Here is a 26808-nt window from a genome sequence, read left to right on the forward strand (position 1 = left end):
GATGTGATTTCTTTTAGATATTCAAAGTAACTTATAGAGATTATAGAAGAGTTTAAAGTACATTTGAGAGGATAGATATTTCAGTGGGGAGAAAAGATATAGCAGATTAAATATTGTTAAAGAACAACCCTGTTTAGTTGCTTCTATAAAATATTATCAATTTTATATCAAAAGCCAGGGTCTAGCTGATTGAATACACAGTGTACTTCATGACTGCCCTAACTGATGGGATATAACAGAAGAGCTTCTGTGTAACATCTAAGGTTGGGTATAAAGCATGCTAAGGGTCTCTGAGCTCTGAGATACCATATGAAATGCCCAGTTACTCTGAAGTTGGGCATTACTGCCTCAGGAACATTTGAAAAGACCACATGATGGGGGAGTTGGGAGCCACCCAAAGCACCTAATTTAGTCCTACTGTTCAAGATATACTTTACCTGTGACTAGAAAAACTTACAGATGTTCTGAAAGCCAATTAATTTATGACTCAGCTTCATGAGATGCTAGACTTTTACAGAAGCGCCCAGCTGAGCTGTATACAAATTTCTGATCCACAGAAGACATCTGATAAAATAATGATATGGATCTCGTCTTTCAGATGATCAAACATTGAGCTAATTTAAGACACCTCAGGTGTCTGACAAGGTGTATCTGATACTGTGCAGTAGTTCAGACTCTGTAAACAGAGGATGTTGTAAAAAAATGTGGTGGAAGGTTGGTGTTGCGGGATTGTCATTAGAGAGAGGGCTTGAGAAAATTACTTTTTGAGGAGAAATTAATCTTTCTACCATCTCATAAAATAACTAAAAGATAACACTTAGTGTGGGCATTAAAGAATTTAATTTGGAAAGCACAATTTTAAAAGATTTATATTAACTCTGTATACAACCGAGTCAGGGTATGAACTTTATAAATGGAAACAGCAGATTTTCTTCAGGAACTTAGCTTCCCTAACTCTGTGACAGCATTAATGGAGAAACCATGGTCCCCAGCATTTTCAAAATATTTCCCACTTGCTGCACTTTCTAATTCTATTAATTAGGAACTTTTTAATTGTTTGTGTTGGCCTCCTATTACAGGAACCAATTATCCATACTATTTTTACTTTCTCTACCATTGAATTAACAACATCTTATGCATGAATTATTCAATATGTATTAAATTTTTGAGGAAGTTTCTTATGATTAACACAATTTACATGGGTATCTGGAAATGTTAATATTGCTAACTATACTGAGTGAATGATTTATAAATTCAGAATTAAAATAAACCTTAAGTTATGGTGACTGACTACACTTATAAAGTGCTAAGTTTTACATGCCAATTTTCTGTAGAGTAGATGTTAACTCCTTAAATGTTAATTGTAGTGCCTGTTTTTTAATTAAATATGTTTATTTACATTTCAAATGTTAGTCCCTTTCCCAGTTTCCTGTCCATAAGCCCCAATCCCATGCCTCTCCCCCTCCTTCTATGAAAGTGTCTCCCCTCCCCAACCATCTGCCCTTCCTGCCTACCTACCCTAACATTCCCCTACACTGGGGGTCCAACCTTGGCAGGACCAAGAACTTCTCCTCCCATTGGTGCCCAACAATGCCATCCTCTGCTACATATGCAGCTGGAGCCATGGATCTGTTCTTATGTACTCTTTGAACAGTATTTAGTCCCTGGGAGCTCTGGTTGTTTGGTATTGTTCTTATGAGGTTGCAAGCCCCTTCAGTTCCCTCAATTCTTTCTCTAACTCTGCCAACAAGGACCCCCATTTTCAGTTCAATGCTTTGCTTCTAGCGTTCACCTCTGTGTGTGTGTGGGGGGTGTGTGCGTGAGTGTGTGTGTATACTAAATTCCCAGGTGAAGCAGGCTCTGAATGGCCATTCCTTCAGTCTCTGCTCGAAACTTTGTCTCCGTATCTCCTCCTATGAATATTTTTGCTCCTCCTTTTAAGAAGGACTGAAGGAAGCATCCTTAGTGCTTGTTTTTAAATAAGTGTCTAAAGAGGCAAAAGAGATCAATAATAAAAAATAGTAAATGTCAGCAGTAAAATTGTTCTCTCTGTTAAATAATAATATCCTGGGTTTCCTTTTTCAAGAGTGATATAGCCCACTTACAATGGAGCTAGATTTTTTTCTCCAAAGTTTCTTCATGGCATTTTTCATTTCTGCATTCCTCAAGGTGTAGATTAAGGGGTTCAGCATTGGAGTTATGAAAGTTAAGACAACAGTAACAGACTTATCAATGGGAAATGTGGATGTAGGCCTTGCATATAGGAAGATGCATGGAACAAAGAATAAAACAACCACAGTGATGTGGGATGCACATGTGTACAAAGCTTTGCGCTTCCCTTCCAGACTATGTGACTTTAGAGAGTGTAAAATGACCCCATAAGAAACTAAAAGTATTAAGAATGTGACAGTGCAAATTGCCCCTCCATTAGCGATCATACAAAGCCCAATGAGGTAAGTATTGGTGCAAGCTAGTTTTAGCAAAGGATACATATCACATACAAAGCTGTCAATGATATTTGGGCCACAAAAAGGGAGCTGATAAATGAAAATAAATTGAATTAATGAGTGAAGAAAACCACCAATCCAGGCTCCCAACAGCATGATAACACACACACGTCGGTTCATGATAATCAGATAATGAAGAGGCTTACAGATGGCCACATAGCGGTCATAGGACATCACCACCAGAAGAATGACCTCAGCTCCAGCAAATAAATGATCTATAAAAACTTGAGTCATACAAGCCCGGAAGGAGATGGTCTTTGTTTCATAGAGCAAGTCAATAATCATTTTGGGAGCAATGGCAGTAGAATAGACAGTATCTATAAATGACAAATAAGCCAGGAAAAAGTACATAGGGGAACCAAGGGACTGGCTTGCCATGATGGTCACCATGATGAGCAGATTGCCCATTACTGTCACAATGTAGATGAGCAAGAATGTGACAAACAGAATCTTTTGGCCCTCTGGGTTCTGGGTGAGGCCCAGAAGGATAAATTCAGTCACATTGTTCTTTTCCATATGCTCTTCTGAGAGTGTTGAACTCACTCAGATGCCAGAGCATGTAAACAGGTGCAACAGATTTTGAAATGATTCCATGCTTCATGGTTCAATGTGGCAATTTTCTCACCAACTCTCCCATGCTTGGTTACACACTTAGTTTGGATTTCTTTCCCGGTTTTCTGATTCATTTTCAAAAACTTCTTTCTGAACAATAACAGTGAATGTGCAGGGTTCTTTTTGGCAGATACTTGGGTGTTTCATCTGTGAAAGGATAGAGTGAAAATATAACCATGTGTTATACTTATATGAAATAGTATCTCTACTATAAATCAGAAAATTTTATGTCAACATTTAGACAGAGCCTTTTTGACAAAACAGTATGAGAAGCTGAACATATATAAATAACAGTTGTTTCAAGAACAGTTTGATTGTTCATGAAATGTTCATCTTAAATTAATTGAATATAAGCTTCCTTAGAGATGTAAATGAGCAAAAATAAATGTGAATTTGTTTTATTCATGAAAATCCGAAACAGAAATTTTTTTTGAAATAAAAGTGTAACAGTGATGGTTCCCTGACAGTGTGTGGTGTATTTTACCAAAATCAAAAATAATGAAACATCTACAGGAAATCTGAACATTTTAAAATACCATATGTACAGTGAAAATTAATTAAAATCTGTGACGGTCTCCAATTAAAGATATATACTTTATATTATGAAATATTACTATAAAATATACGTATGTCATGGTACTTTTTATGCTTTCCATAGGTTTTCTTTATCTTAGAACATGCTTTAAAACATAACACAATATTTGAAGACGTTATTGCAATTATATTTTTTCTAGCACTATTCTATAAAATTAGCCCTGGCATGAAACTCTTTGTATATAACTTAAAGGCATGTTTAAGAGTGATTTATATTGTGACCATATCAATCTAAGTATAATGGCAAGAACAGGATGAGAGCACACACAGTGAGATTTTAAATCTTACTCACACATATATACAGCTCCTTCAGCATGGATTAAGATGACTATATTCTTTCCACTAAATTATGGGTTTACCTATATTTGACTTCAAAAGTGAAGTTGAAATGCTTAGTATGCCATATCATGTGAGAAGTCTTGTTCAGAATTTGTCAAGAATAAGCAAATTAAACCTTTACTCATTTACTAAAAAATATATAAAATTTTTATATTTAGTCAGATATGAATACTACTGAATAATCTTAAAGTAGACTTTTTTGCATTCCTGTGGCATTTACGTGTCTCTACAAATGTAGCTTGTGTCTAGTAAGTAATGGGTTTTAGTTTATATTTTGAAGCAACATGAATTCCCAAAGAGAATGCTTCAACAAAGAAAAGGAACTTAATGATGAGCCTCAAAATATTTCACTGAATTGTTCAAGCACTCCCCAAAGCACTTGTTCTAAATTAAATTATCTAAGGATCCATGCCCCAGAGAACTGGTATCTTCTACATATTCCATCCAATGCAGTTTGTATGTTCAAAGGCATACATCAAAATCAAAGATATACATCAAAATGGGAAGACACATCATCAAAATCAAGTAGAATAAAGTAGAAATCTAACAATAAATAACAAATTATCCATCAAAAATGTTACATTATATAAGAACCAATTTCTAAATCAACATGGAATTGAATATTTAAATCTAGAATGGACTGACATGAAAGAAAAGTTCAAGGCTTTCTATAGAACAGATATGCTACCAGGAAAACGGATAACATTTGAAATGTAAATAAAGAAAATACTCAATAAAGAAAAAATACATCACAAACCATCATTTATCAATTTACTAAAAATTTTGACACAGTTTAGATGAGATAATACTCATAAGTCCAATGCAACTTTATTTAAATGTGATACAATAATATAAATTTAAAAACATTTGACCATTAATCATCACATGCTATTTAAATTACATGGAAGATTCAACTCCATAAATTTAAATCTGTTTTTATATACTATGAAATCTATACAATACAAAATATTCAAGTATATTATATGCATTAATAACAGATTCAGTACATCAAAGACTGTGGGTTTATTTGTAGAATTTTAATTACTTTCAGAGAAATGAACATTACCTAGACAAGAAAGTGACAGAATCTAGAAGAAACCACACAATGAAAGTGTCAAAAATCAAGGAAGATAGAGTATTTAGAGAAATGTACTTAAGAGTAGTCACACTAATTCTAAGCACCAAGGATAAAGATTTAAGTTTCATATTTTTAAACTTAATTTATTTTCTGTAAATTCCATACATATATATAATGCATCCTTAGCATTTCCAACTCTCAATCCCTCCTCCAATCCCATGGTGACATCACTCTTCCTACTGTATGCCATGTTGACTTTATATCTGCTCCTCTCTTGAAATTACTTATCTAAGAATTTTCTCAAAGAGTCTTCAGGGTTTGATGTAAACAATCATGTTTTCAGAAATATTCTGCTTCATTTCCTAATTGTATCCATTTATTATATTCCTTGTACTCATTTCTTTTGCTAAGATTTCAAGAGAAGAGCTCTATTAAATAAGATTCTAAGAACCAAACAACCAGAATGTTTGGGGGAATCACCATCCATACCCTCCGGCTGTATTACAGAGCAATAGTGATAAAAACTGTATGGTATTGGTACAAAAACTGACAGGTAGATCAATGGAATTGAATTGAAGACCCAGAAATAAACTCACACACCTATGGTCACTTGACATTTGACCAAGGAACCAGAACCATCCAGTGGAAAAAAGAAAATTTTCAACAAGTGGTGCTGGTACAACAGGTGGTCAGCACATAAATCGAACTATTCTTGTCACCTTGTAGAAAGCTCAAGTCAAGTTTATCAAGGACCTCCACATAAAACTATACACTGAAACTAATAGAAGAGAAAGTGGGTAAGAACCTTGAACACATGGGCAAGAGGGAAAATTTCAAGAACAGAACAACAATGGCTTGTGCTAATAAGATCAAAAATCAACAAATGGGACCTCATAAAATTGGAAAGCATCTGTAAATCAAAAGACACTGTCAATATGACAAAATAGTAATCCAAGACATTGGGAAAACATCTTACCAATCCTCCATATGATAGAGGGCTAATATCAATATATACAAAGAACACATGAAGTTAGACTCCAAATAATCAAATGACCCTATTTAAAAAGGGCTTCTTAGAATTTAATGAAAATGAAGGTACAACATACCCAAACTTATGGGACACAATGAAAGCTGTGGTAAGAGGAAAACTCATACCTCTGAGTGCCTGCAGAAAGAAACAGGAGAGAGCATATGTCAGCAGCTTGATAGCACACCTAAAAGCTCTAGAACAAAAAGAAGCAAATACACCAAAGGAGGACTAGAAGACAGGAAATAATCAAACTCAGAGTTGAAATCAGCAAAGTAGAAACAAAAAGGACCATAGAAAGAATCAACAGAACCAAAAGTTGGTTCTTTGAGAAAATCAACAAGATAGATAAACCCTTAGCTGGACTAATGAGAGAGGACACAGAGAGTGTGTCCAAATTAACAAAATCAGAAATGAAAAGGGAGACATAACTACAGATTCAGAGGAAATTAAAAAAATCATCAGATCTTACTATAAAAGCCTATATTCAACAAAACTTGAAAATCTGCAGGAAATGGACAATTTCCTAGACAGATACCAGGTACCGAAGTTAAATCAGGAACAGATAAACCAGTTAAACAACCCCATAACTCCTAAGGAAATAGAAGCCGTCATTAAAGGTCTCCCAACCAAAAACAGCCCAGGTCCAGACGGGTTTAGTGCAGAATTCTATCAGACCTTCATAGAAGACCTCATACCAATACTATCCAAAATATTCCACAAAATTGAAACAGATGGAGCACTACCGAACTCCTTCTATGACGCCACAATTACTCTTATGCCTAAACCACACAAAGACCCAACCAAGAAAGAGGACTTCAGACCAATTTCCCTTATGAATATCGACGCAAAAATACTCAATAAAATTCTGGCAAACCGAGTCCAAGAGCACATCAAAACAATCATCCACCATGATCAAGTAGGCTTCATCCCAGGCATGCAGGGATGGTTCAATATACGGAAAACCATCAACGTGATCAATTATATAAACAAACTGAAAGAACAAAACCACATGATCATTTCATTAGATGCTGAGAAAGCATTTGACAAAATTCAACACCCCTTCATGATAAAAGTCCTGGAAAGAATAAGAATTCAAGGCACATACCTAAACATAATAAAAGCTATATACAGCAAACCAGTTGCTAACATTAAACTAAATGGAGAGAAATTGAAGTAATCCCACTAAAATCAGGGACTAGACAAGGCTGCCCACTCTCTCCCTACTTATTCAATATAGTTCTTGAAGTTCTAGCCAGAGCAATCAGACAACAAAAGGAGATCAAGGGGATACAGATTGGAAAAGAAGAAGTCAAAATATCACTATTTGCAGATGATGTGATAGTATATTTAAGTGATCCCAAAAGTTCCACCAGAGAACTACTAAAGCTGAAAAACAACTTCAGCCAAGTGGCTGGGTATAAAATTAACTCAAATAAATCAGTAGCCTTCCTCTACACAAAAGAGAAACAAGCCAAGAAAGAAATTAAGGAAACGACACCCTTCATAATAGACCCAAACATTATAAAGTACCTTGGTGAGACTTTAACCAAGCAAGTAAAAGATCTGTACAATAAGAACTTCAAGACTCTGAAGAAAGAAATTGAAGAAGACCGCATAAGATGGAAAGATCTCCCATGCTCATGGATTGGCAGGATTAATATAGTAAAAATGGCCATTTTACCAAAAGCGATCTACAGATTCAATGCAATCCCCATCAAAATACAAATCCATTTCTTCAAAGAGTTAGATAGAACAATTTGAAAATTCATCTGGAATAACAAAAATCCCAGGATAACTAAAACTATCCTCAACAATAAAAGGACTTCAGGGGGAATCACTATCCCTGAACTCAAGCAGTATTACAGAGCAATAGTGATAAAAACTGCATGGTATTGGTACAGAGACAGACAGATCAACCACTGGACCAGAATTGAGGATCCAGAAATGAACCCACACACCTATGGGCACTTGATTTTTGACAAAGGAGCCAAAACCATCCAATGGAAAAAGATAGCATTTTCAGCAAATGGTGCTGGTTCAACTGGAGGTCAACATGTAGAAGAATGCAGATCGATCTATGCTTATCACCCTGTACAAAGCTTAAGTCCAAGTGGATCAAGGACCTCCACACCAAACCAGATACACTCAAACTAATAGAAGAAAAACTAGGGCAGCATCTCATACACATGGGCACTGGAAAAATTTCCTGAACAAAACACCAATGGCTTATGCTCTAAGATCAAGAATCGACAAATGGGATCTCATAAAACTGCAAAACTTCTGTAAGGCAAAGGACACTGTCATTAGGACAAAACAACAACCAACAAATTGCAAAAAGATCTTTACCAATCCTACATCAGATAGAGGGATAATATCCAATATATACAAAGAACTCAAGAAGTTAGACTCCCAAATAACCCTATTAAAAAATGGGGTTCAGAACTAAACAAAGAATTCACAGCTGAGGAATGCCGAATGGCTGAGAAACACCTAAAGAAATGTTCAACATCTTTAGTCATGAGGGAAATGCAAATCAAAACAACCCTGAGATTTCACCGCACACCAGTGAGAATGGCTAAGATCAACCATTCTGGAAATCAGTCTGGAGGTTCCTCAGAAAACTGGACATTGAACTGCCTGAGGATCCAGCTATATCTCTCTTGGGCATATACCCACAAGATGCCCCAACATATAAAAAAGACACATGCTCCACTATGTTCATAGCAGCCTTATTTATAATAGCCAGAAGCTGGAAAGAACCCAGATGCCCTTCTACATAGGAATGGATACAGAAAATGTACATCTACACAATGGAATATTATTCAGCTATCAAAAACAATGACTTTATGAAATTCATAGGCAAATGGTTGGAACTGGAAAATATCATCCTGAGTGAGGTAACCCAATCACAGAAAAACACACATAGTATGCACTCATTGATAAGTGGCTATTAGCCCAAATGTTTGAATTACCCTAGATGCTTAGAACACATGAAACTCAAGATGGATGATCAAAATGTGAATGCTTCACTCCTTCTTTAAAAGGGGAACAAGAATACCCTTGGCAGGGAATAGAGAGGCAAAGATTAAAACAGACACAGAAGGAACACCCATTCAGAGCCTGCCCCACATGGCCCATACATATACAGCCACCCAATTAGACAAGATGGATGAAAAAAAGAAGTGCCTGCCGACAGGAGCCAGATGTAGATCTCTCCTGAGAGACACAGCCAGAATACAGCAAATACAGAGGCAAATGCCAGCAGCAAACCACTGAACTGAGAATAGGACCCCCATTGAAGGAATCAGAGAAAGAACTGGAAGAGCTCGAAGGGACTCGAGACCCCTTATGAACAACAATGCCAAGCAACCAGAGCTTCCAGGGACTAAGCCACTACCTAAAGACTATACATGGACTGACCCTGGACTCTGACCTCATAAGAAGCAATGAATATCCTACTAAGAGCAGCAGTGGAAGGGGAAGCCCTGGGTCCTGCTAAGACTGAACCCCCAGTGAACTAGAAGGTTGGGGGAGGCGGGCAATGGGGGAGGATGGGGGAGGAAACACCCATGAAGAAGGGACAGGGGGGAGGGATTAGGGGGTGTTTGCCAGAAACCGGGAAAGGAATAACACTCGAAATGTAAATAAGAAATACTCAAGTTAATAAAAATAAATAAATAAATAAATAAAATTAATTAATTAATTAAAAGGGCTTCAGAGCTACACAAATGATTATAAATTGAGGAATATCAAGTGGCTGAAAAGCAACTAAAGAAATGTTCAACATCCTTAGTCATCAGGGAAATGCAAATCAAAGCAACTCTGAGATTCCACCTTACACCAGTAAAAATGACTAAGATCAAAATCTCAGGTGACATCAGATGCTGGCAAGGATGTGGAAAAAGAGGAATATGCCTCCATTGTTAATGAGATTGCAAGCTGGTACAACCACTCTGGAAATCAGTCTGGAGTTTCCTAACTATACTACTCCTAGCCATATACCCTAAAGATATTCCAACATATAACAAGGACACATGCTGCACTATGTTCATAGCAACCTTATATATAATAGTCAGAAGCTGGAAAGAACCCAGATGTCCCAGAACAGAGGAATGGATACAGAAAATGTGATACATTTACATAATGGAGTACTACTCGGCTATTAAAAACAATTTCATTAAATTCGTAGGCAAATGGATAGAACTAGAAAATATTGTCCTGAGTGAGGTAACCCTATCACAGAAAAATGCACATGGTATGCACTCACTGATAAGTGGATATTAGCCCCAAAGCTCGGAATTCCCAAGATACAATTCACAGATCACATGAAGCTCAAGAAGAAGGAAGAACAAAATGTGGATGCTTCAGACATTCTTAGAAGATGGAACAAAATTACTCATGGGAAGAAATACAGTGACAAAGATTAGATCAGAGATTGAAGGAAAGTCCATCTAGAGACTGCCCCACCTGGGGATCCACCCATATATAGACAACAAACACAGACAATATTGCAGATGCCAAGAAGTGCATGCTTGCAGTAGCCTGATACAGCTGTTTCCAGAGAGGCCTGCCAGAGCCTGACAAATGCAGAGGTTGATGTTCACATACAACCATTGAACTGAGAAAGGGTTCCCTGATGGAGGTGTTAGAGGATGGACTGAAGGAGCTGAAGGAGTTTACAACTCCATAATGAGAACAACAATATCAACCAATCAGATGCCCCAGAGCTCCCAAAGAATAAACCACAAACCAAATAATACACATGGAGTGACCCATGGCTCCAACTGCATATGTAGCAGAAGATGACCTTGTTTGGCATCAATGGAAGGACCCATGCCCCAGTATAGAGGAATGTCATGAAGGGGAGCTAGGAAGGAGTGGGTGGGTGGGTGTGAGAGCACCTTCATAGAAGCAGGGGGAGGGCAGATGGGATAGCAGGTTTCTGGAGGGGAAACTGGGAAAGGGCATAACATATAAAATGTAAATAATAAAATATCCAATCAAAGAAAAATAATGACTTGCAGAGAGAAACAGAGAATTCTCAACTGAGAAATACAAAATGGTTGAGAAATACCTAAAGAAATGTTCAACATTTTTAGTCATCAGTGAAATCAAAACAACCCTGAGATTCTACCACACAACAGTCAAAATGGCTAAGATCAAACCCTTGGGTAACGGCAGATGCTGGTGAGGATGTGGAGAAAGAACACTCCTTCATTGTTGATGGTATTGCAAGCTGGTGCAACCACTCTGGAAATCAGTCTGGTGGTTTCTCAAAAAACTCACAGAAAAACACACATAGTATGCACTCACTAAGAAGTGGATATTAGCCCAAAAGCTCAAATTACCCAAGATACAATCCACAGACCACATAAATACTCATAGGAAGAGATACAGAGACAAAGTTTGGAGCAGAGACTGATACCTAAACCACACAAAGACCCAACAAAGGAGAACTTCAGACCAATTTCACTTATGAATAGCTATGTAAAATTACTCAATAAAATTCTCAGAACCTGAACCCAATAAAACATCAAAATGATCATTTAACATGATCAAATAGGGTTCATCCCAGGGATACAGGTATAGTTCAATATAGGAAAACCCATTAAATTAATCTAATATATAAACAAACTCAAAGAGAAATGATCTTCTCATTAGACACTTAAAAAGCATTTGACAAAATACAACACCCCTCATGTCAAAAGTATTGGAGAGTTCAGAAATTGAGGCCCTGTACCTAACCATAATAAAGGTAATATTCAACAAACCAAGAGCCAAAATCAAATTAAATGGAGAGATACTTTGAAGTAATCCCACTAAAACAAGGGACAAGAAAATGCTGCCTACTCTCCCTCTATATATATTCAATATAATACTGGAAGTTCTAGCTAGAATAAAAGGAAAAAAGAAAGAGATTAAGGAAGGTAAAAATTTTGAAAAAAAAAAGGAGGAAAGGTATAGCTATTTGCAGATGATATGATAGTGTACATAAGCACCCACAAAAATTCTACTAGAGAACTTCTTACATCTGATAAACAACTTCAGTAAAGTGGGCAGATATAAAATTAACTCAAAGAACTAAGGTTGTCCCATAGGCCTCTGAACCCAAAACCTGCCCAGAGAGAGCTGGTCTCACAGGAGTGAGTGTACTCCTAAGATCACAGGGTCACAGGCCCAAAGGAGGGACAAGAGACAGAAAGACCAACTAACATCCTAGATAACCAGATGGCAAGATGCAAGCACAAGAACCTAAGCAACAGAAACCAAAACTACTTGGCATCATCAGAAGCCAGTTCTCCCACCACAGCAAAAACTGGATATCCCAACACATGGGAAAAGCAAGATTTGGATTCAAATCACCCTCATGATGATGATAGAGGACTTTAAGAAGGGCATAAACAACTCCCTTAAAGAAATACAGAAGAACACAAGTAAACATGTAGAAGCCCTGAAAGAGGAAACATAAAAATCCCTTAAAGAATTACAAGAAAACACAACCAAACAGGTGAAGGAATTTGCTGAGGACAGCATACCATAATAGGGACTGCCAGTAGTAGGCCATGATGGAGACATCTCAGAAGCCAGCACCAGCTCCTTATAAAAAAAAAGAGGGGGTGTGGCTTCTTCTGGGACCCTGAGAAACAGGAGACCCAACCCACCAGGGGACACACCATCTGAAAAAAGAGGCTGCCTGCAGTAGGCCAGGATGGAGACATCTCAGTAGCCTGCAGCAGCTCTTTGTAAAAAGCAGTTGTTCCCATTTCTCCTAACCTTAGCCCTGGATAACGACTGTATAGATTTCATTTCTGTGTGTGACTGCTTTTCAGTTGGCCTTGGTGTGCATAATTATTCTATTATATCTGACTTTCCTACTTCTTTCTCCTTCTGCTCTTGTGAATTCTATGAAATTAGATGATTCTTAAACAATTGGAAATTAAGGCATAGCGGCACAGCACAGCACAGCTCTAATGGCCCAGGTGCATGCTGTGTGTTGTCATCTTGGAAACAATGTAATAACTGCACAATGGTAGTTCTAGATTAATGCTTGACTTACAAAGTGATTTTGAAGAAATTATTGGAAAATGATTTAGAGCCAACATTGGAATGCTAAGAATGGAAAAAGTTATTGAAGTTATGAAATAAGTTTTGCATAACATTTGAGAGTGGTTCCTGGATAAGGAAGTATAGAAAGCATAAAATTACATACTAGTAAAAGTAGGGCAAATACTGAAATTCTTAGGATAGTCATTGTGTGCAATGTAAAGGAACAGAAAGCTAGTGGAACTACTGAGTTAACGGTTAATTGATTCTCTCCCACCACTGCCTGGCAGCCTTGCCCACATCATTTATCATTAGAACATCACAGGAAAATACAAGGAGCTGACCCTAGAACGCTAAGCTCTGAAGTATAATATGCCAAAAGTTGAAGTCTAGATAATGATAAGTTTGCGATTATTATTTTTGCTACAGACCTAATATAGGGGAATCTTGAAACTTTGGAGAAAAATTGTAATTCTTAATTCTTTGTGGGATGTGGTTATTCTTTTGAATTTGATTTGGCGACGATTATACAATGTCTTTTTTTCTCCCTGCATTTGGATTACAAATAAAAGACTGGGTCAAGAGAAAGACTAGGAAGCGAGCAAGGGAGCAAGTGAAGAATGAATGAAAGAGCATGAGAAGAGCATGAGAAGAGTGAGTGAAGAGGGAATGTGAGGAATATATGAAGATTGTTGTGTGAGTGAAAGAAGAGTGCATGTGGTATGTATGAGATATGTGTGAGGTGTGTATGGAGACTGTATGTAAGAGTGTAAGGGTAACAAACCTAGGTGTGTATGAGTGTGGGAGTTCAAGAAAAGAAAAGGGAAAAAGAGAAAAGTATAGTGTACAAGAGAATGCAGAGTATGTGTAGCCTCAAGCTGCGAGAAAGCAAGCAGGAGAGAGAGAGAGAGAGAGAGAGAGAGAGAGAGAGAGAGAGAGAGAGAGAGAGTGAGAAATAACTTTAAGCCTTGAAAAAATTGCATGTACGTGTTTACAAAAAAATTAGGCTGTGTATATTTATTATGTGCCTTCCAGATATCCCTGCTTCCAGTTGACTAGTCTGATGCTATATGAAGCCTGAACCTCTACAGTAAGTGAGGATCCAAAACTGGAAGTAGAAACAATAAAGAAATTCAAAAGAGAGACAACCCTAGAGATAGATAGAAAATCTAGGAAAGAGATCCAGAGTCACAGATGCAAACACCAATAACAGAATAAAATAGACTGAAGAGAGAATCTCAGGGTCAGAAGACTATAGAAAACATTGACACAACAGTCAAGGAAAATGCAAAATGCAAAAAGCTCCTATCCCAAAACATCCTGGAAATCCAGGACACAATGAGAAAACCAAGCCTAAAGATAATAGGTATAGAAGAGAGCAAAGATTCCCAACAAGGCCAGTAAATATTTTCAACAAAATTGTAGAAGACAACTCCCCTAACCTAAAGAAAGAGATGCCCATGAATATACAAGAAGACAAACTCCAAATAGATTAAACCAGAAAAGAAATTCCACCCATCAAAACACCAAATGCAACATATATATTAAAAGCAGTAAGGTAAAAGGGTCAAGTGACATATGAAGGCATACCTATGAGAATTGCATCAGACTTCTTGACAGAGACTATGAAAGTTAGAAGAACCTCGGCAGATGTCATGCAGACCCTATGAAAAAACAAATGTGAGCCCAGGCTTCTATATGCAGCAAAATCTCAGTTAACATAGATGAAGAAACAAAAATATTCCATGACAAAACCAAATTTACACAATATCTTTCTACAAATCCAGCACTACAAAGGGTAATAGATGAAAACCTGCAATGCGAGGGGAAGAAACTATACACTAGAAAACGTGAAAAAAAATAAGCTTCTTTCAAATCCAAAAGAAGATAGCCACACAAACATAATTCCACCTCTAACAACAGCAACAACAACAACAAAAAAGCCAGGAAACAACAATCAATATCCCTTAATATCTCTTAACATTAATGAACTTTATTCCTCAATAAAAAGACATAGACTAACAAAGAAGATACTTAACAGGAACTGGTTTTTTGCTGCATACAGGAAACACACCTCAGTTACAAAGTCAGACACTACCTCAGAATAAAAGGCTAGAAAAAAATTTTCCAAGCAAATAATGCCAAAAAGCAAGCTGGAGTAGCCATTCTACTATCAAATAAAATGGACTTTTAACCATAAGTTATAAAAAGAATAAGGAAGGACACTTCATACTCATCAAAGGAAAATTCTACCAAGATGAAGTCTTAGTTCTGAACATCTATCCTCCAAAGGTAAGGCACTCACATTCATAAAGCAACTTTAGTAAAGATTGATCATATATTATACCTCACACAATAATAGTGGGAGACTTTAACACCCCAATCTCATCAATGGGCAGATCATGGAAAGACAAACTAAACAGAGACACAGTGAAACTAAAAGAAGTTATGAACCAAATGGATTTAACAGAAATCTTTAGGACGTTTCATCCTAAAACCAAAGAATATACCTTCTCTTTAGCACTTCATGGTACCTTCTCCAAAACTGACCACATAATTGGTCACAAAACAGGCCTGAACAGATACTAAAAGAATGAAATAATCCCATGCCTATCAGATCACCATGGGCTAAAGATGCTCTTCAATGAAAACAAAAACAACAGAAAGTCAACATATACATGGAAGCTGAACAACACTCTCCTCAATGATAACTTGGTCAAGGAAGAAATAAAGAAATAAAAGACTTTTTAGAATTTAATCAAAATGTAGGCAAAATATACCCAGACATATAGGATATAGAGAGAGCAGTGCTAAGAGGAAAACTCATAGATGAGAGTACCTTCAAAAAGAAACTGGAGAGAGCATATACTGACAGCTTGATAGCGCACCTGAAGACTCAAGAACAAAAAGAAGCAAATACATCCAAGAGGAGTAGAGAGCGGGAAAAAATAAAAATCAGAACTAAAATCAATCAAGCACAAATAAAAAGAATACAAAAAAATCAACAAAACAAGGAACTGGTTCTTTGTGAAAATCAATAAGACAGATAAACCCTTAGCCAGACTGACCAGAAGGCACAGAGACAGTATATGTACAGCCACCAAATCTAGACAATATTGATGAAACCAAGAAGTGCATGCTGATGGGAGTCTCATATAGCTGTCTTGTGAGAGCCTCAGCCAGAACATGACAAATACAGAGGCAAATGCTAGCAGTAAACCTTTGAACTGAGAATGAGGTCCCAGTTGGAGGAGTCAGAGAAAGGATTGAAGGAGCTGAAGGGGCTTGCAACCGCATAAGAACAACAATACCAACCAATCAGAACTCCCAGAGACTAAACCATTATCCAAAGACATGGACAGACCCATGGCTCCAGCTGAAAATATAATAGAATATGGCTTTTTGGGTCACCAATGAGAGCAGAAGTCCTTGGTCCTGCCAATGCTGGACAACCCCCCTCCAGTGTAAGGTTATGTCAGGTCTGGGAGGTAGGAAGGGGGAGTAGTTCAGGAGGGGGAGCACCCTCACAGAAGAAGGGAAAGGGGATAGTATGGAGGCTTATGGACTGTAGAGTGGGAAAGAGAATAACATTTGAAATGTAAACAAAAATTATCCAATAAAAATGCAAATCAGACCATTTTTATCCCCGTGTACAAAGCTCAAGTCCAAGTGGATCAAAGACCTCCACGTAAAACAAGATACCCTGAACCTAATAGAAGAGAAAGTGGGAAAGATCCTGGAACATAAGGGCACAGGGTAAATTTTCCTGAACAGAATATCAATGGCGTATGGGCTAAGACTAAGAGCTGACAAATGGAAGCTCATAAAATTTCAAACCTTTTATAAGGCAAAGGATATTTATTGTCAATAGGATAAAATGGCAACCAACAGATTGGGAAAAGATCTGTAATAATCATACATCTGATAGAGAGTTAATATCAAATATATACAAAAACTCAAGAAGTAAGACTCCAGAGAATCAAATAACCCTGTTTAAAAATGGGGTAGAGAGTGAGACAAATTCTCAACTGAGGAATACCAAATGGCTGGGAAGCATCTAGAAAAATGTTCAGCATCCTTAGTCATCAGGAAAATGCAAATCAAAATAACATTCAGATTCTATCACACACCAGTCAGAATGGCTAAGATCAAAAACTCAGGTGACAGCAGATACTAGAGATGAAGTGGAAAAAGAGGAACACTCCTCCATTTTTGGTGGGATTGCAAGCTGGTACTACTACTTTGGAAATCAGTCTGGTGATTTCTCAGAAAATTAGATATAGTACTAACTGAGGACCCAGCTATACCACTCCTGGGCATACACCCAAAAGATTCTCAGACATATAACAAGGACACATGCTCTACTATGTTTATAGCAGCCTTATTTATAGCAGACAGATGCTGGAAAGAACTAGTAGTCCTTCAAAAGAGAAATGGATACAGAAAATGTGGTACATTTACACGATGCAGTACTACTTGGCTCTTACAAACAATGACTACATGAAATTCTTAGGAAAATGAATGGAACTGGAAAACATGCTGAGTGAATTAACCCAATAACAAAAGAACCCATGTATTATCCCAAAAGCACAGAATAACCAAGAAAGAATTCACGGACCATATGAAACTCTTGAAGAAGAAGACCAAAATGTGGGTGCTTCATTCCTTCTTAGAAGGGGGAATAAAATACTCACAGGAGGAAATTCAGAAGTGGAGCAGTGACTGAAGAAAAGGTCATCCAGAGACTGCCCCACCTAGGGATTCATCTCATATGCATCCACCAAACCTAGTCACTATTGCTGATGTAAAGAAGTGCTTGCTAACAGGAACCTAATTTGGATGTCTCCTGAGAGACCTTACTGATACAGATGGGGATGCTTGCAGCTAACTATTGTACTGAACACAGGAACTCCAATGGAGGAGTTAGAGAAGGAGCTGAAGGGCTTTGCAACCCATAAGAAAAAACAATATCAGCTAACCAGACAGCCCAGAGCTCCCGGGAACTACAACACCAACTACAGAGTACATGTGGAGGGACCCATGGCACCAGCTACATATGTAGTAGATTAAGACCTTGTCCTGAGTCAATATGAGAAGCCCTTCTCCTGTGAAGGCTTGTTTCTCCAACATAGTGTAAAACCAGTGTGTTGAAGTGGGAGTGTGTGGGTTTGAGTCTGTGGGTGGCTTTGGGAGCGTCTTCATAGAAGTAGAGTGGAGGAAGAATGGGAGAGGTGGAAAAGGGTTTAACATTTTTACTGTAAATACATAAAATATCCAATAAAAATTTTTAAAAATTAAATTAAATTAACTCAACCTAATCAGTATCATTCTTTTACAAATGATAAATGGGTGAAGAAAGAAATAATGAAATAACACCCTTGACAATAGTCACAAACGATATAAAATAGTTTGGAGTAACTCTAACCAAACAAGTGAAAGATATTTGTTATAGGAACTTCAAGTTTCTGATGAAAGAAACCCAAGAAGACCTCAGAAAATGCAGAGATTTCCCATGTTCATAGATTGGTAAGATTCACAAAATAAATATGGCCATCTTCCTAAAAAACATTCTATAGATTCAAATCAATCCTTATTAAAATTCCAACACAATTATTCACAGACATGGAAAGTGCAATTCTCAATTCCATATGCAAAAACATAAAACCCAGTATAGCAAAAGTTATTCTTAAAAATAAAAGAACTTCTGGGGTAATCATCCATCACTGACCTCAAGCTGTACTACAGAGCAATACTGATAAAAACTAAATGGTATTGGTACAGAAACAGACTGGGTGATTAATGGAATTGAGTTGAGGACCATGAAATAAATCCACATACTTATTGACTTTCGATCTTTGACAAAGAAGCCAAAAATATACAATGGACAAAAGAAATAATAAATCTATAATAAATAGTGCTGGTCTAATAGGCAGTCTGTAAGTAGAAAAATGAAACTATTGTCCAATTGTATCAAAGACCTCAACATAAAACCAGATACACTGAATCTAATAGGAGAGAAAGTGGGAAAGAGCCCTGAACTCATTGGCGCAGGGGGTCAGGGGCAATTGCAGATTTCCTGAACAGAACTCCAGTGGTGAAGGTTCTGATATCAGCAATTGATACATGGGACTTCATGAAACTGAAAACTTTCTGTAAGGCAAAGGACACAGCCAATGGGACAAATTGGCCACCTACATACAAAAAAAAAAAAAATCTTCACTAACCCACATCAGACAGAGGGCTAATACCCAAAAATATATAAAGAACTCAATAAAAAAAAAAAACAGCCTGGTCAAAAAATGGGTATAGAGCTAAAGAGAGAATTCATAATATTGGAATATCAAATGGCCAAGAAGCAGTATTTAAAGAAATGTTCAAAGTCCTTAATCATCAAGGCACTGCAAATAAAAGCGACCCTGAGATTCAACTTTACACCAATTAGAATGGCTAAAATCAAAACTGCAGGTGACAGCACATGTTAGCTAGGATGTGTAGAAAGTGGAACACTCCTCCATTGCTGGTGGGAGTGAAAACTGATACAATCAATCTGGAATTCGATCTGGAAGTTCCTCAGAAAATTAGAAATAGGTCTACCTGAAGACCAAGCTATACCACCATTAGCCATAGACACAAAAGATGCCCTACTATACCACAAGTATGCTCCACTGTGTTCACAGTGGCCTTATGTGTGATAGCAAGAAGCTGGAAACAACCCATATGTCCCACAATAGAAGAATGGATACAGAAAATGTGGTTCATTTACAAGATAGAATACTATTTAGCTATTAAGAATGAGGACATCCTAAGTTTTGCAGGCAAATTGGTGGAACTAGAAATTACAAACCTGAGTGAGTTAACTCAGACCCAAAAGGATATGAAGGCTACATACTCACTAATAAGTGAATATTAGCCAAATAAGTACAAAATATCAGGAAACAATCCACAGAACTCAAGGTTAACAAGCAGAAGGGCCCAAATGAGAATGCTTCAATCCCACTTGGGAGGGAGAAGAAAGCAATCACTGGAGGCAGAGGGGGGAAGGGACTAGAATGGGAGAGACGCATATACAGCAGAGGACTGCCTGCTCTGGCCTCAGTGGGAGAAGATGAGCCTAACCCTGGAGAGACTTGAGGCCCCTGGGAATGGGAGAGGCCTCTTCAGATAAGGAGGCATACCGTCTTGGAGACAGGGGGAGGAGGAATGGGATAAAGAACTATGGGAGTGTGGACCAGGAGGGTGGTAATGACTGGAATGGAAAAAATAAAAGTAATAAAAAATAAAAAATAAATAAAACTAACCAATGCTGAGACAGATGCTTCTACGCTGCTGAGAGTTACGCAGATTAACACAGCCATGATTGAATTCAGTACTTGGATGTTGCCCAAAAATCTATAACTAGAACTAACATATTATATATAACTCCTGTGTGTTTACCCAAAGCAAATATGCCAGATATCTTTGCATATCAGTATTTAACAAAGCATAATTCATACTGGTTAAATAACACAATCATCATCTAAGAGATGTAGTTGGCTCAGATGTTTAGCAACAGAGAAATAAATAAAGAAGACCTGTTATACAGACATATAGCAAATTTTATTCAGCAGCAAAAATAACTAAATTATGCACTTTGAAGGAAAACTGACCCATCTTGAGATTATGATATTAAATGAAAGGTCAAACTCATAGGACAAATATTCTAATTAATCATATGTGCATCAAATAATTTCTTTAGGTACTGTAAACAATATTTTTGAATCTCAAATTAGAAACTAATTGTACTTGATCATTGGACTAAAGAGAACTATTTCTCCAAAAATATATTTTGTTTTGAACTTTATCATAGCATATAAACATAAATATGTTTTTCCCTTTTAGAAATAGGAAACACACAAAAAGATGAGGTAACAATGTCAACTAGTTTTATTAAAACATTTTATAATACATGTTAAAAACAAAACATCATATATTACTTTATAACTTGTCAAGAAAACAAAATTCAAAGTTCATAGAATAAATTTAGAAATTGAAATTATATGGAAAGACAAAATTATAGTCCATCAAAATATCTTCTATTAGTTGGCATTAACTCTATACAATGACCTTGTTCTTTAAATCATAATTAATTTATACATTAATCAAGATCATTCTTTAAGAACAAACAATATAAATAAAAAAGAGAATAACAATGTAAATGGATTGCTTCAAGGCATTTATTCCTTTTTTTCATGAAAGAATGATTGTCATGTTCTGCAGGAAGAATACATTTCTCCTACTAAAGAAACTTTAGTGGTCCAAAGTCTCCTCATGGCATTTTTCATTTCTGCATTCCTCAGGGTGTAGATTAAGGGGTTCAACATTGGAGTAATTAAAGTTAAAACCACAGTCACACACTTATCAATGGGAAATGTGGATGTAGGCCTGGCAAACAAGAAGATACAGGGAACGAAGAATAAAATGACCACAGCAATGTGGGAAGCACATGTGTACAAAGCTTTGCGCTTCCCTTCCAGACTATGTACCTTTAGAGAGTGTAAAATGACCCCATAAGAAACTAAAAGTATTAAGAATGTGACAGTGCAAATTGCCCCTCCATTAGCGATCATACAAAGCCCAATGAGGTAAGTATTGGTGCAAGCTAGTTTTAGCAAAGGATAAATGTCACAAAGAAAGTTGTCAATTATGTTTGGACCACAGAAAGGGAGCTGATAAATGAAAATAAATTGAATTAGTGAGTGAAGAAGGCCACCAATCCAGGCTCCCAACAGCATGAGAACACACACACGCCGATTCATGACGGTCAAATAATGAAGAGGCTTACAAATGGCCACATAGCGGTCATAGGCCATCACCACCAGAAGAATGACCTCAGCTCCAGCAAATAAATGATCTATAAAAACTTGAGTCATACAAGCCCGGAAGGAGATGGTCTTTGTTTCATAGAGCAAGTCAATAATCATTTTGGGAGCAATGGCAGTAGAATAGACAGTATCTATAAATGACAAATAAGCCAGGAAAAAGTACATAGGGGAGCCAAGGGACTGACTAGCCATGATGGTCACCATGATGAGCAGATTGCCCATTACTGTCACAATGTAGATGAGCAAGAATGTGACAAACAGAATCTTTTGGCCCTCTGGGTTCTGGGTGAGGCCCAGAAGGATAAATTCAGTCACATTATTCTTTTCCATATGCTCTTCTGAGAGTGTTGAACTCATAAAGATGCCAGAGCCTGCAGACAGAGTGGATGCTGAATTTGAAGTGATCTTAAGTTTCATGACCAAAATTCTATTATTGGCTAACTGCTCACATGATATAGTATCAAAGTATTTCCTAGATTTTTATCTTTATATCCATACACTTGTACCTATCTCGAACCTCAGTAGAGAATCTTCTTTCTATAGAAGACAGAATTTCACACAAAAACATACAACTGGTGGGCATTCAGAAAATTGGAGATTGTAGAGTCTTAGCTCTAATTGGGACACCATATGTAATATATATTTATTATTATTATTATTATTATTATTATTATTATTATTATTATTATTATTATATCCATCTCTTCATAAGGCAAAGATTTTGTTACAGAAAGGGGTCAGGAATGCATATGGGTCAGAATTAGTGCAAATTTGATGTAAAGTAGTATTAGCCAGACATGACAGGGACACTACACACATGAACTCACAGTCGGTATCACTTACATAAATGAGAACCATATATAAACTAGGAAAATCACAGAATGGATATGGATTTGGTTCACCAATTCCCACCGCTAACTGAGAATGACTGTGGAAACTTTCTGAGCATTTTCACGCTACTTACACCTACAACACCTCAGAAAATGGATTCTCCTCTCACTGTACTCCACCTGATTTTCACAAACTTTGGGACAAAAGGGTCTTCTATTTCCCCCAAAGTGGCTTTCTTTAGACAATCTCTTACAAAGACTGCAAGTTGATATATCTGTACTTATTTTATTCTCTCAATTTATGCATTTTCTGAATCAATGATAGGCTTTATTAAACAAAGAAACATAAACATTGGTAATACTTCCAATGTCCTAAGTACTTAACAAATGATTTTTAGTAGAGGCTTTAAATATGTGAACCTGATTAATGGCAAATAAAATAAATAAAAGAAACTTGCACAAGACAGGCTCATAAGAGATAAACAGACTGCATAGAATTTGAGAGCATAAAATGCTAGAAACACTTTTAAACAACAGTTTTCTGCAAGTATAATTGATGAGATCTCAGTTTGAATTCTGACATTTTGAAACATATGAGGAAAGGTTGTGCATTTCTATTTAAATCATTCTATAATAAGACTTATATCCTTTGAAAACAATACTTCTCCTCAAATATTGGACAATAATTATGGAACTAACATATCTAAGACATGCACCCCAATTAAAAATTAAATCAGATCATTGGATTTCTCATCCTAAATATGACTTCTTTAAATATTATGTGTTTTCTTACTCAGTTTCTTCAAAGAATAGAAAAAATGTTATCTCTAAAATCTGTAAGCAAGTATGAACTTGGTGAAAAATCAAGTTAAGCAATGATCAAAGAATGTGGGTTTCCTGTGTCATTCATGGTGGTGCACAATTTTGCTTTGCCTTCATGGGAAAGAGTACTTGGAACTCTTGAGATATTCCGATCCAATTTCTGGTTCGGATTCTAAATCTCCATAATCTATCTTAAGCAATTGTGTGACTTTGAGTGAATTATACAATATATTTTATGATAACTGTAAAACATCTAACATAGGACACGCCCTATAGGAGTGTCTAGGCTTAAATGAAAATATAGTGTAAAGAAACTTACCTGGTACATAAACACTAAATTCAAAGTAATCTTGATTGTTACTAGTTTCTGTACATAATTTTAAATGTCATGGTTAATGTAAAATATCTTCGTGAATCTTTCCAAGAGCCTTCACCTCTCGTGACCCAAACAGGAATTCCCATTGGATAGGTAGGAAGATTATATATTTTATTGTGCACAGGTATGAACCTGCACCTGCTTTCCACACACATTACTATGAGGAAATTCATTGTGTTTCTTTTTCTGTGAATTACTAATGGAACTGAAACTTTCTACAATTTAATTTAATGTTTTAAAGCTATAGAATCAACTGAGCACAGAAGTTTTTAAAACAATTAAAATGAAATCTATAGAACAGTCAGAAACAGATGGTGATATTTTTTGAAGATTCATGCAAATTGTATATATCAATCATTATAAAAAAATCTTTATCCATTCTAATATGGAAAAGTATTTCCATTAATACTTAAAAAATAAATCTCGCTCTTCCAGTCCCAGGCATTGCAGGAGCTGCAGTTTACCTTGCAGACATGGCCAAGTTCAAGAACCACACCACACACAACCAGTCCTGCAAATGGGACAGAAATGGCATCAAGAAACCCCGGTCACAAACATACGATTCTTTTAAGGGCTCCAAGTTCCTGAGGAACATGTGCTTTGCCAAGAAGCACAACATGAAAGGCCTGAAGAAGACAGGCCAACAGTGCAAAGGCAGTGAGTGCATGCACAGAGGCCATCAAGGTCCTTGGGAAGCCTCAGGCCAAGATGCCAAAAGGCCCCAGCTGCAAACTCAGCCATTGACTTTCATTGCTCACCTCAATCTTAGGAAGCAGATCAAGGGTTGTAGGCTCTGACAATCAAAGCCCAAGGTTCAAACCAAGGCAGAGGCCAAAGCTCCAGCTAAGGCCCAGGCTTCAGCTCCAGCTCAGGCTCCCAAATGAACCCAGACCCCTGTGAAAGCCCCATAGAAAAGGCTTCTGCCAGTGTGAAGACAGATGGACTGCTGTGACACACCTACCCACACACTATGTGCTGATGACCTATGCTGCTTTTACAGATAAACTTGAGATAAAAAAAAGAAAAAGAATAAACTTCTGAGCATGAGTTGCATATTTAATAATTACCTAGCAATTTCCAGTACAAAATTCCATTTATGTAAATACATAAAATAATTAAAAAATGAACCATAATTAATTTTGAACTGATTTTGAAGGCAGAATTATTCACAAAAGTCAAAAAAATTGTAACATCTCATTTGTCCATCAGCAGACAAATAAATAATACACTGTAGGACACATACACACACACACACTCACAAAGGTTTAGTATCAAAGTAGATTTCCAAGTAGGACTAGTAAGGAAATAGATGAGTAATATATTCCATTTCAATAAGAAATGTAATTAATAGGTGAAATGAATAAATTATATCAAATTATTACATCGGGTCAGTATAAGGGTACATATATTTTAATATCTCACATTTATGAAGTACTTAGACTAGTCATATTCATAGAACTAATAGAACAGTGGTCTAGGAGAAGGGAGGAGGAAGGGATGTGGAGTTATAATTCAGTGTGGTTAAGGATTAAGGGTGTGATGGAGTGTGGGGATACAACATTGAATAAATTGTTTGCATTTGCCTCACTAAAAAGAAATGGCCTCTACTAATTTTGTTGTTGTAAAATATACATTTGGAATTTTATATACATTTATATCTGGATTGATAATATGCTTAAATACAACTTGTTCAGTCAGTTGAACAAATAGAGGCCACATATTAGATTGAAAATAAGGAGAACAGTGCATGAAAAGAATTGGAGGAAGGAAAGGGAATGTGGGAGGAACATGGTCATTATATTTTAACTTTAAAGATAAAAATTGTTTATAACAGTTAAATTAAATTTTAAAAAGAGTGAAACATCTGCAGAGACATAGAAAATGTAAAATCCCACAAGGAGGTGACAATTTGTAATAACAGTTGCATTCTGTAAATTGTAATATCTGATAAACACATTATTGTGAAGATAAACCACGTTCATGTTACATTGTTCACATTTTGCAACAGACTCTCACTTGTGTCATATGCATTTAAATAATAATATAAAGTTTCTAGAAAATTTTAGTTTACTTATTTTATTAATATTCTATAAAGTAAATAAAGTGCATGCACTATCCTACTATCTCTGGAATAAAACTATGAAATAAGTCATCAACCTATTTATGAATGACACAATTGAACTAAGCTTCTTTGACCTTATTTTAAAACAAAAACAAAATACAAACCACAGCAACAACAAAAATACCACTGGAAAGATTTTTCTGATATGTTACCTGGGTTTTTTTTCTTCTTTGTTCATTTATTCCAATTCAGTCTTCTGTGGTTTCATTTTCAAGCCTAGAGAAATATCTTTTTACCTTTAATGTCAAAACTACAATCATATCAGTAAAGGTATACCTTCAAACAAATTAACATTCAGTCCTATAAGATAGACTTGCTTTGTCACATAGATACAGCTTCTTTGGCTCACACGGAGCATGGTAAACATTCTCCATTCTTCAAAGAGCAATTGCGAGGTCAGACTACTGATTTTTGCACAATTGAAATCCAGAAAACAAAACAAAACAGTTGATATATAAGATGAATCATGAAATTTGAAAGCTATTTTGGGAACATATACTAAGACTCTATTTTAATTTTGCACATATGGTTACTATTAAATTAATCACATAATCCTCTTAGCATGTGTTTCAGTTGTGCACAGTACAGTATAG

General features: G+C 36.5%; 2 protein-coding genes across 2 annotated transcripts; both read right to left on the reverse strand.

Annotated features, from left to right (window-relative positions):
- Positions 1-2081: 2081 nt before the first annotated feature.
- Positions 2082-3029, reverse strand: LOC116900459 (olfactory receptor 4A15). Its single transcript, XM_032902200.1, has one exon. The coding sequence runs from the start codon at positions 3021-3023 to the stop codon at positions 2082-2084; it is 942 nt and encodes a 313-aa protein (XP_032758091.1). The 5' UTR covers positions 3024-3029.
- An 18418-nt stretch (positions 3030-21447) lies between these two features.
- LOC116900460 (olfactory receptor 4A15-like) lies at positions 21448-22401 on the reverse strand. The gene has a single exon (XM_032902201.1). The coding sequence runs from the start codon at positions 22393-22395 to the stop codon at positions 21448-21450; it is 948 nt and encodes a 315-aa protein (XP_032758092.1). The 5' UTR covers positions 22396-22401.
- Between the last annotated feature and the right edge of the window lie 4407 nt (positions 22402-26808).

This window comes from Rattus rattus, chromosome 5 (genome assembly GCF_011064425.1).
Source record: "Rattus rattus isolate New Zealand chromosome 5, Rrattus_CSIRO_v1, whole genome shotgun sequence".
In the NCBI taxonomy this organism is placed as follows: Eukaryota; Metazoa; Chordata; class Mammalia; order Rodentia; family Muridae; genus Rattus; species Rattus rattus.

Coding starts and splice junctions, on each gene's coding strand:
- LOC116900459 (XM_032902200.1), bottom strand. CDS start 3,023: ATGGAAAAGAACAATGTGACTGAATTTATCCTTCTGGGCCTCACCCAG.
- LOC116900460 (XM_032902201.1), bottom strand. CDS start 22,395: ATGGAAAAGAATAATGTGACTGAATTTATCCTTCTGGGCCTCACCCAG.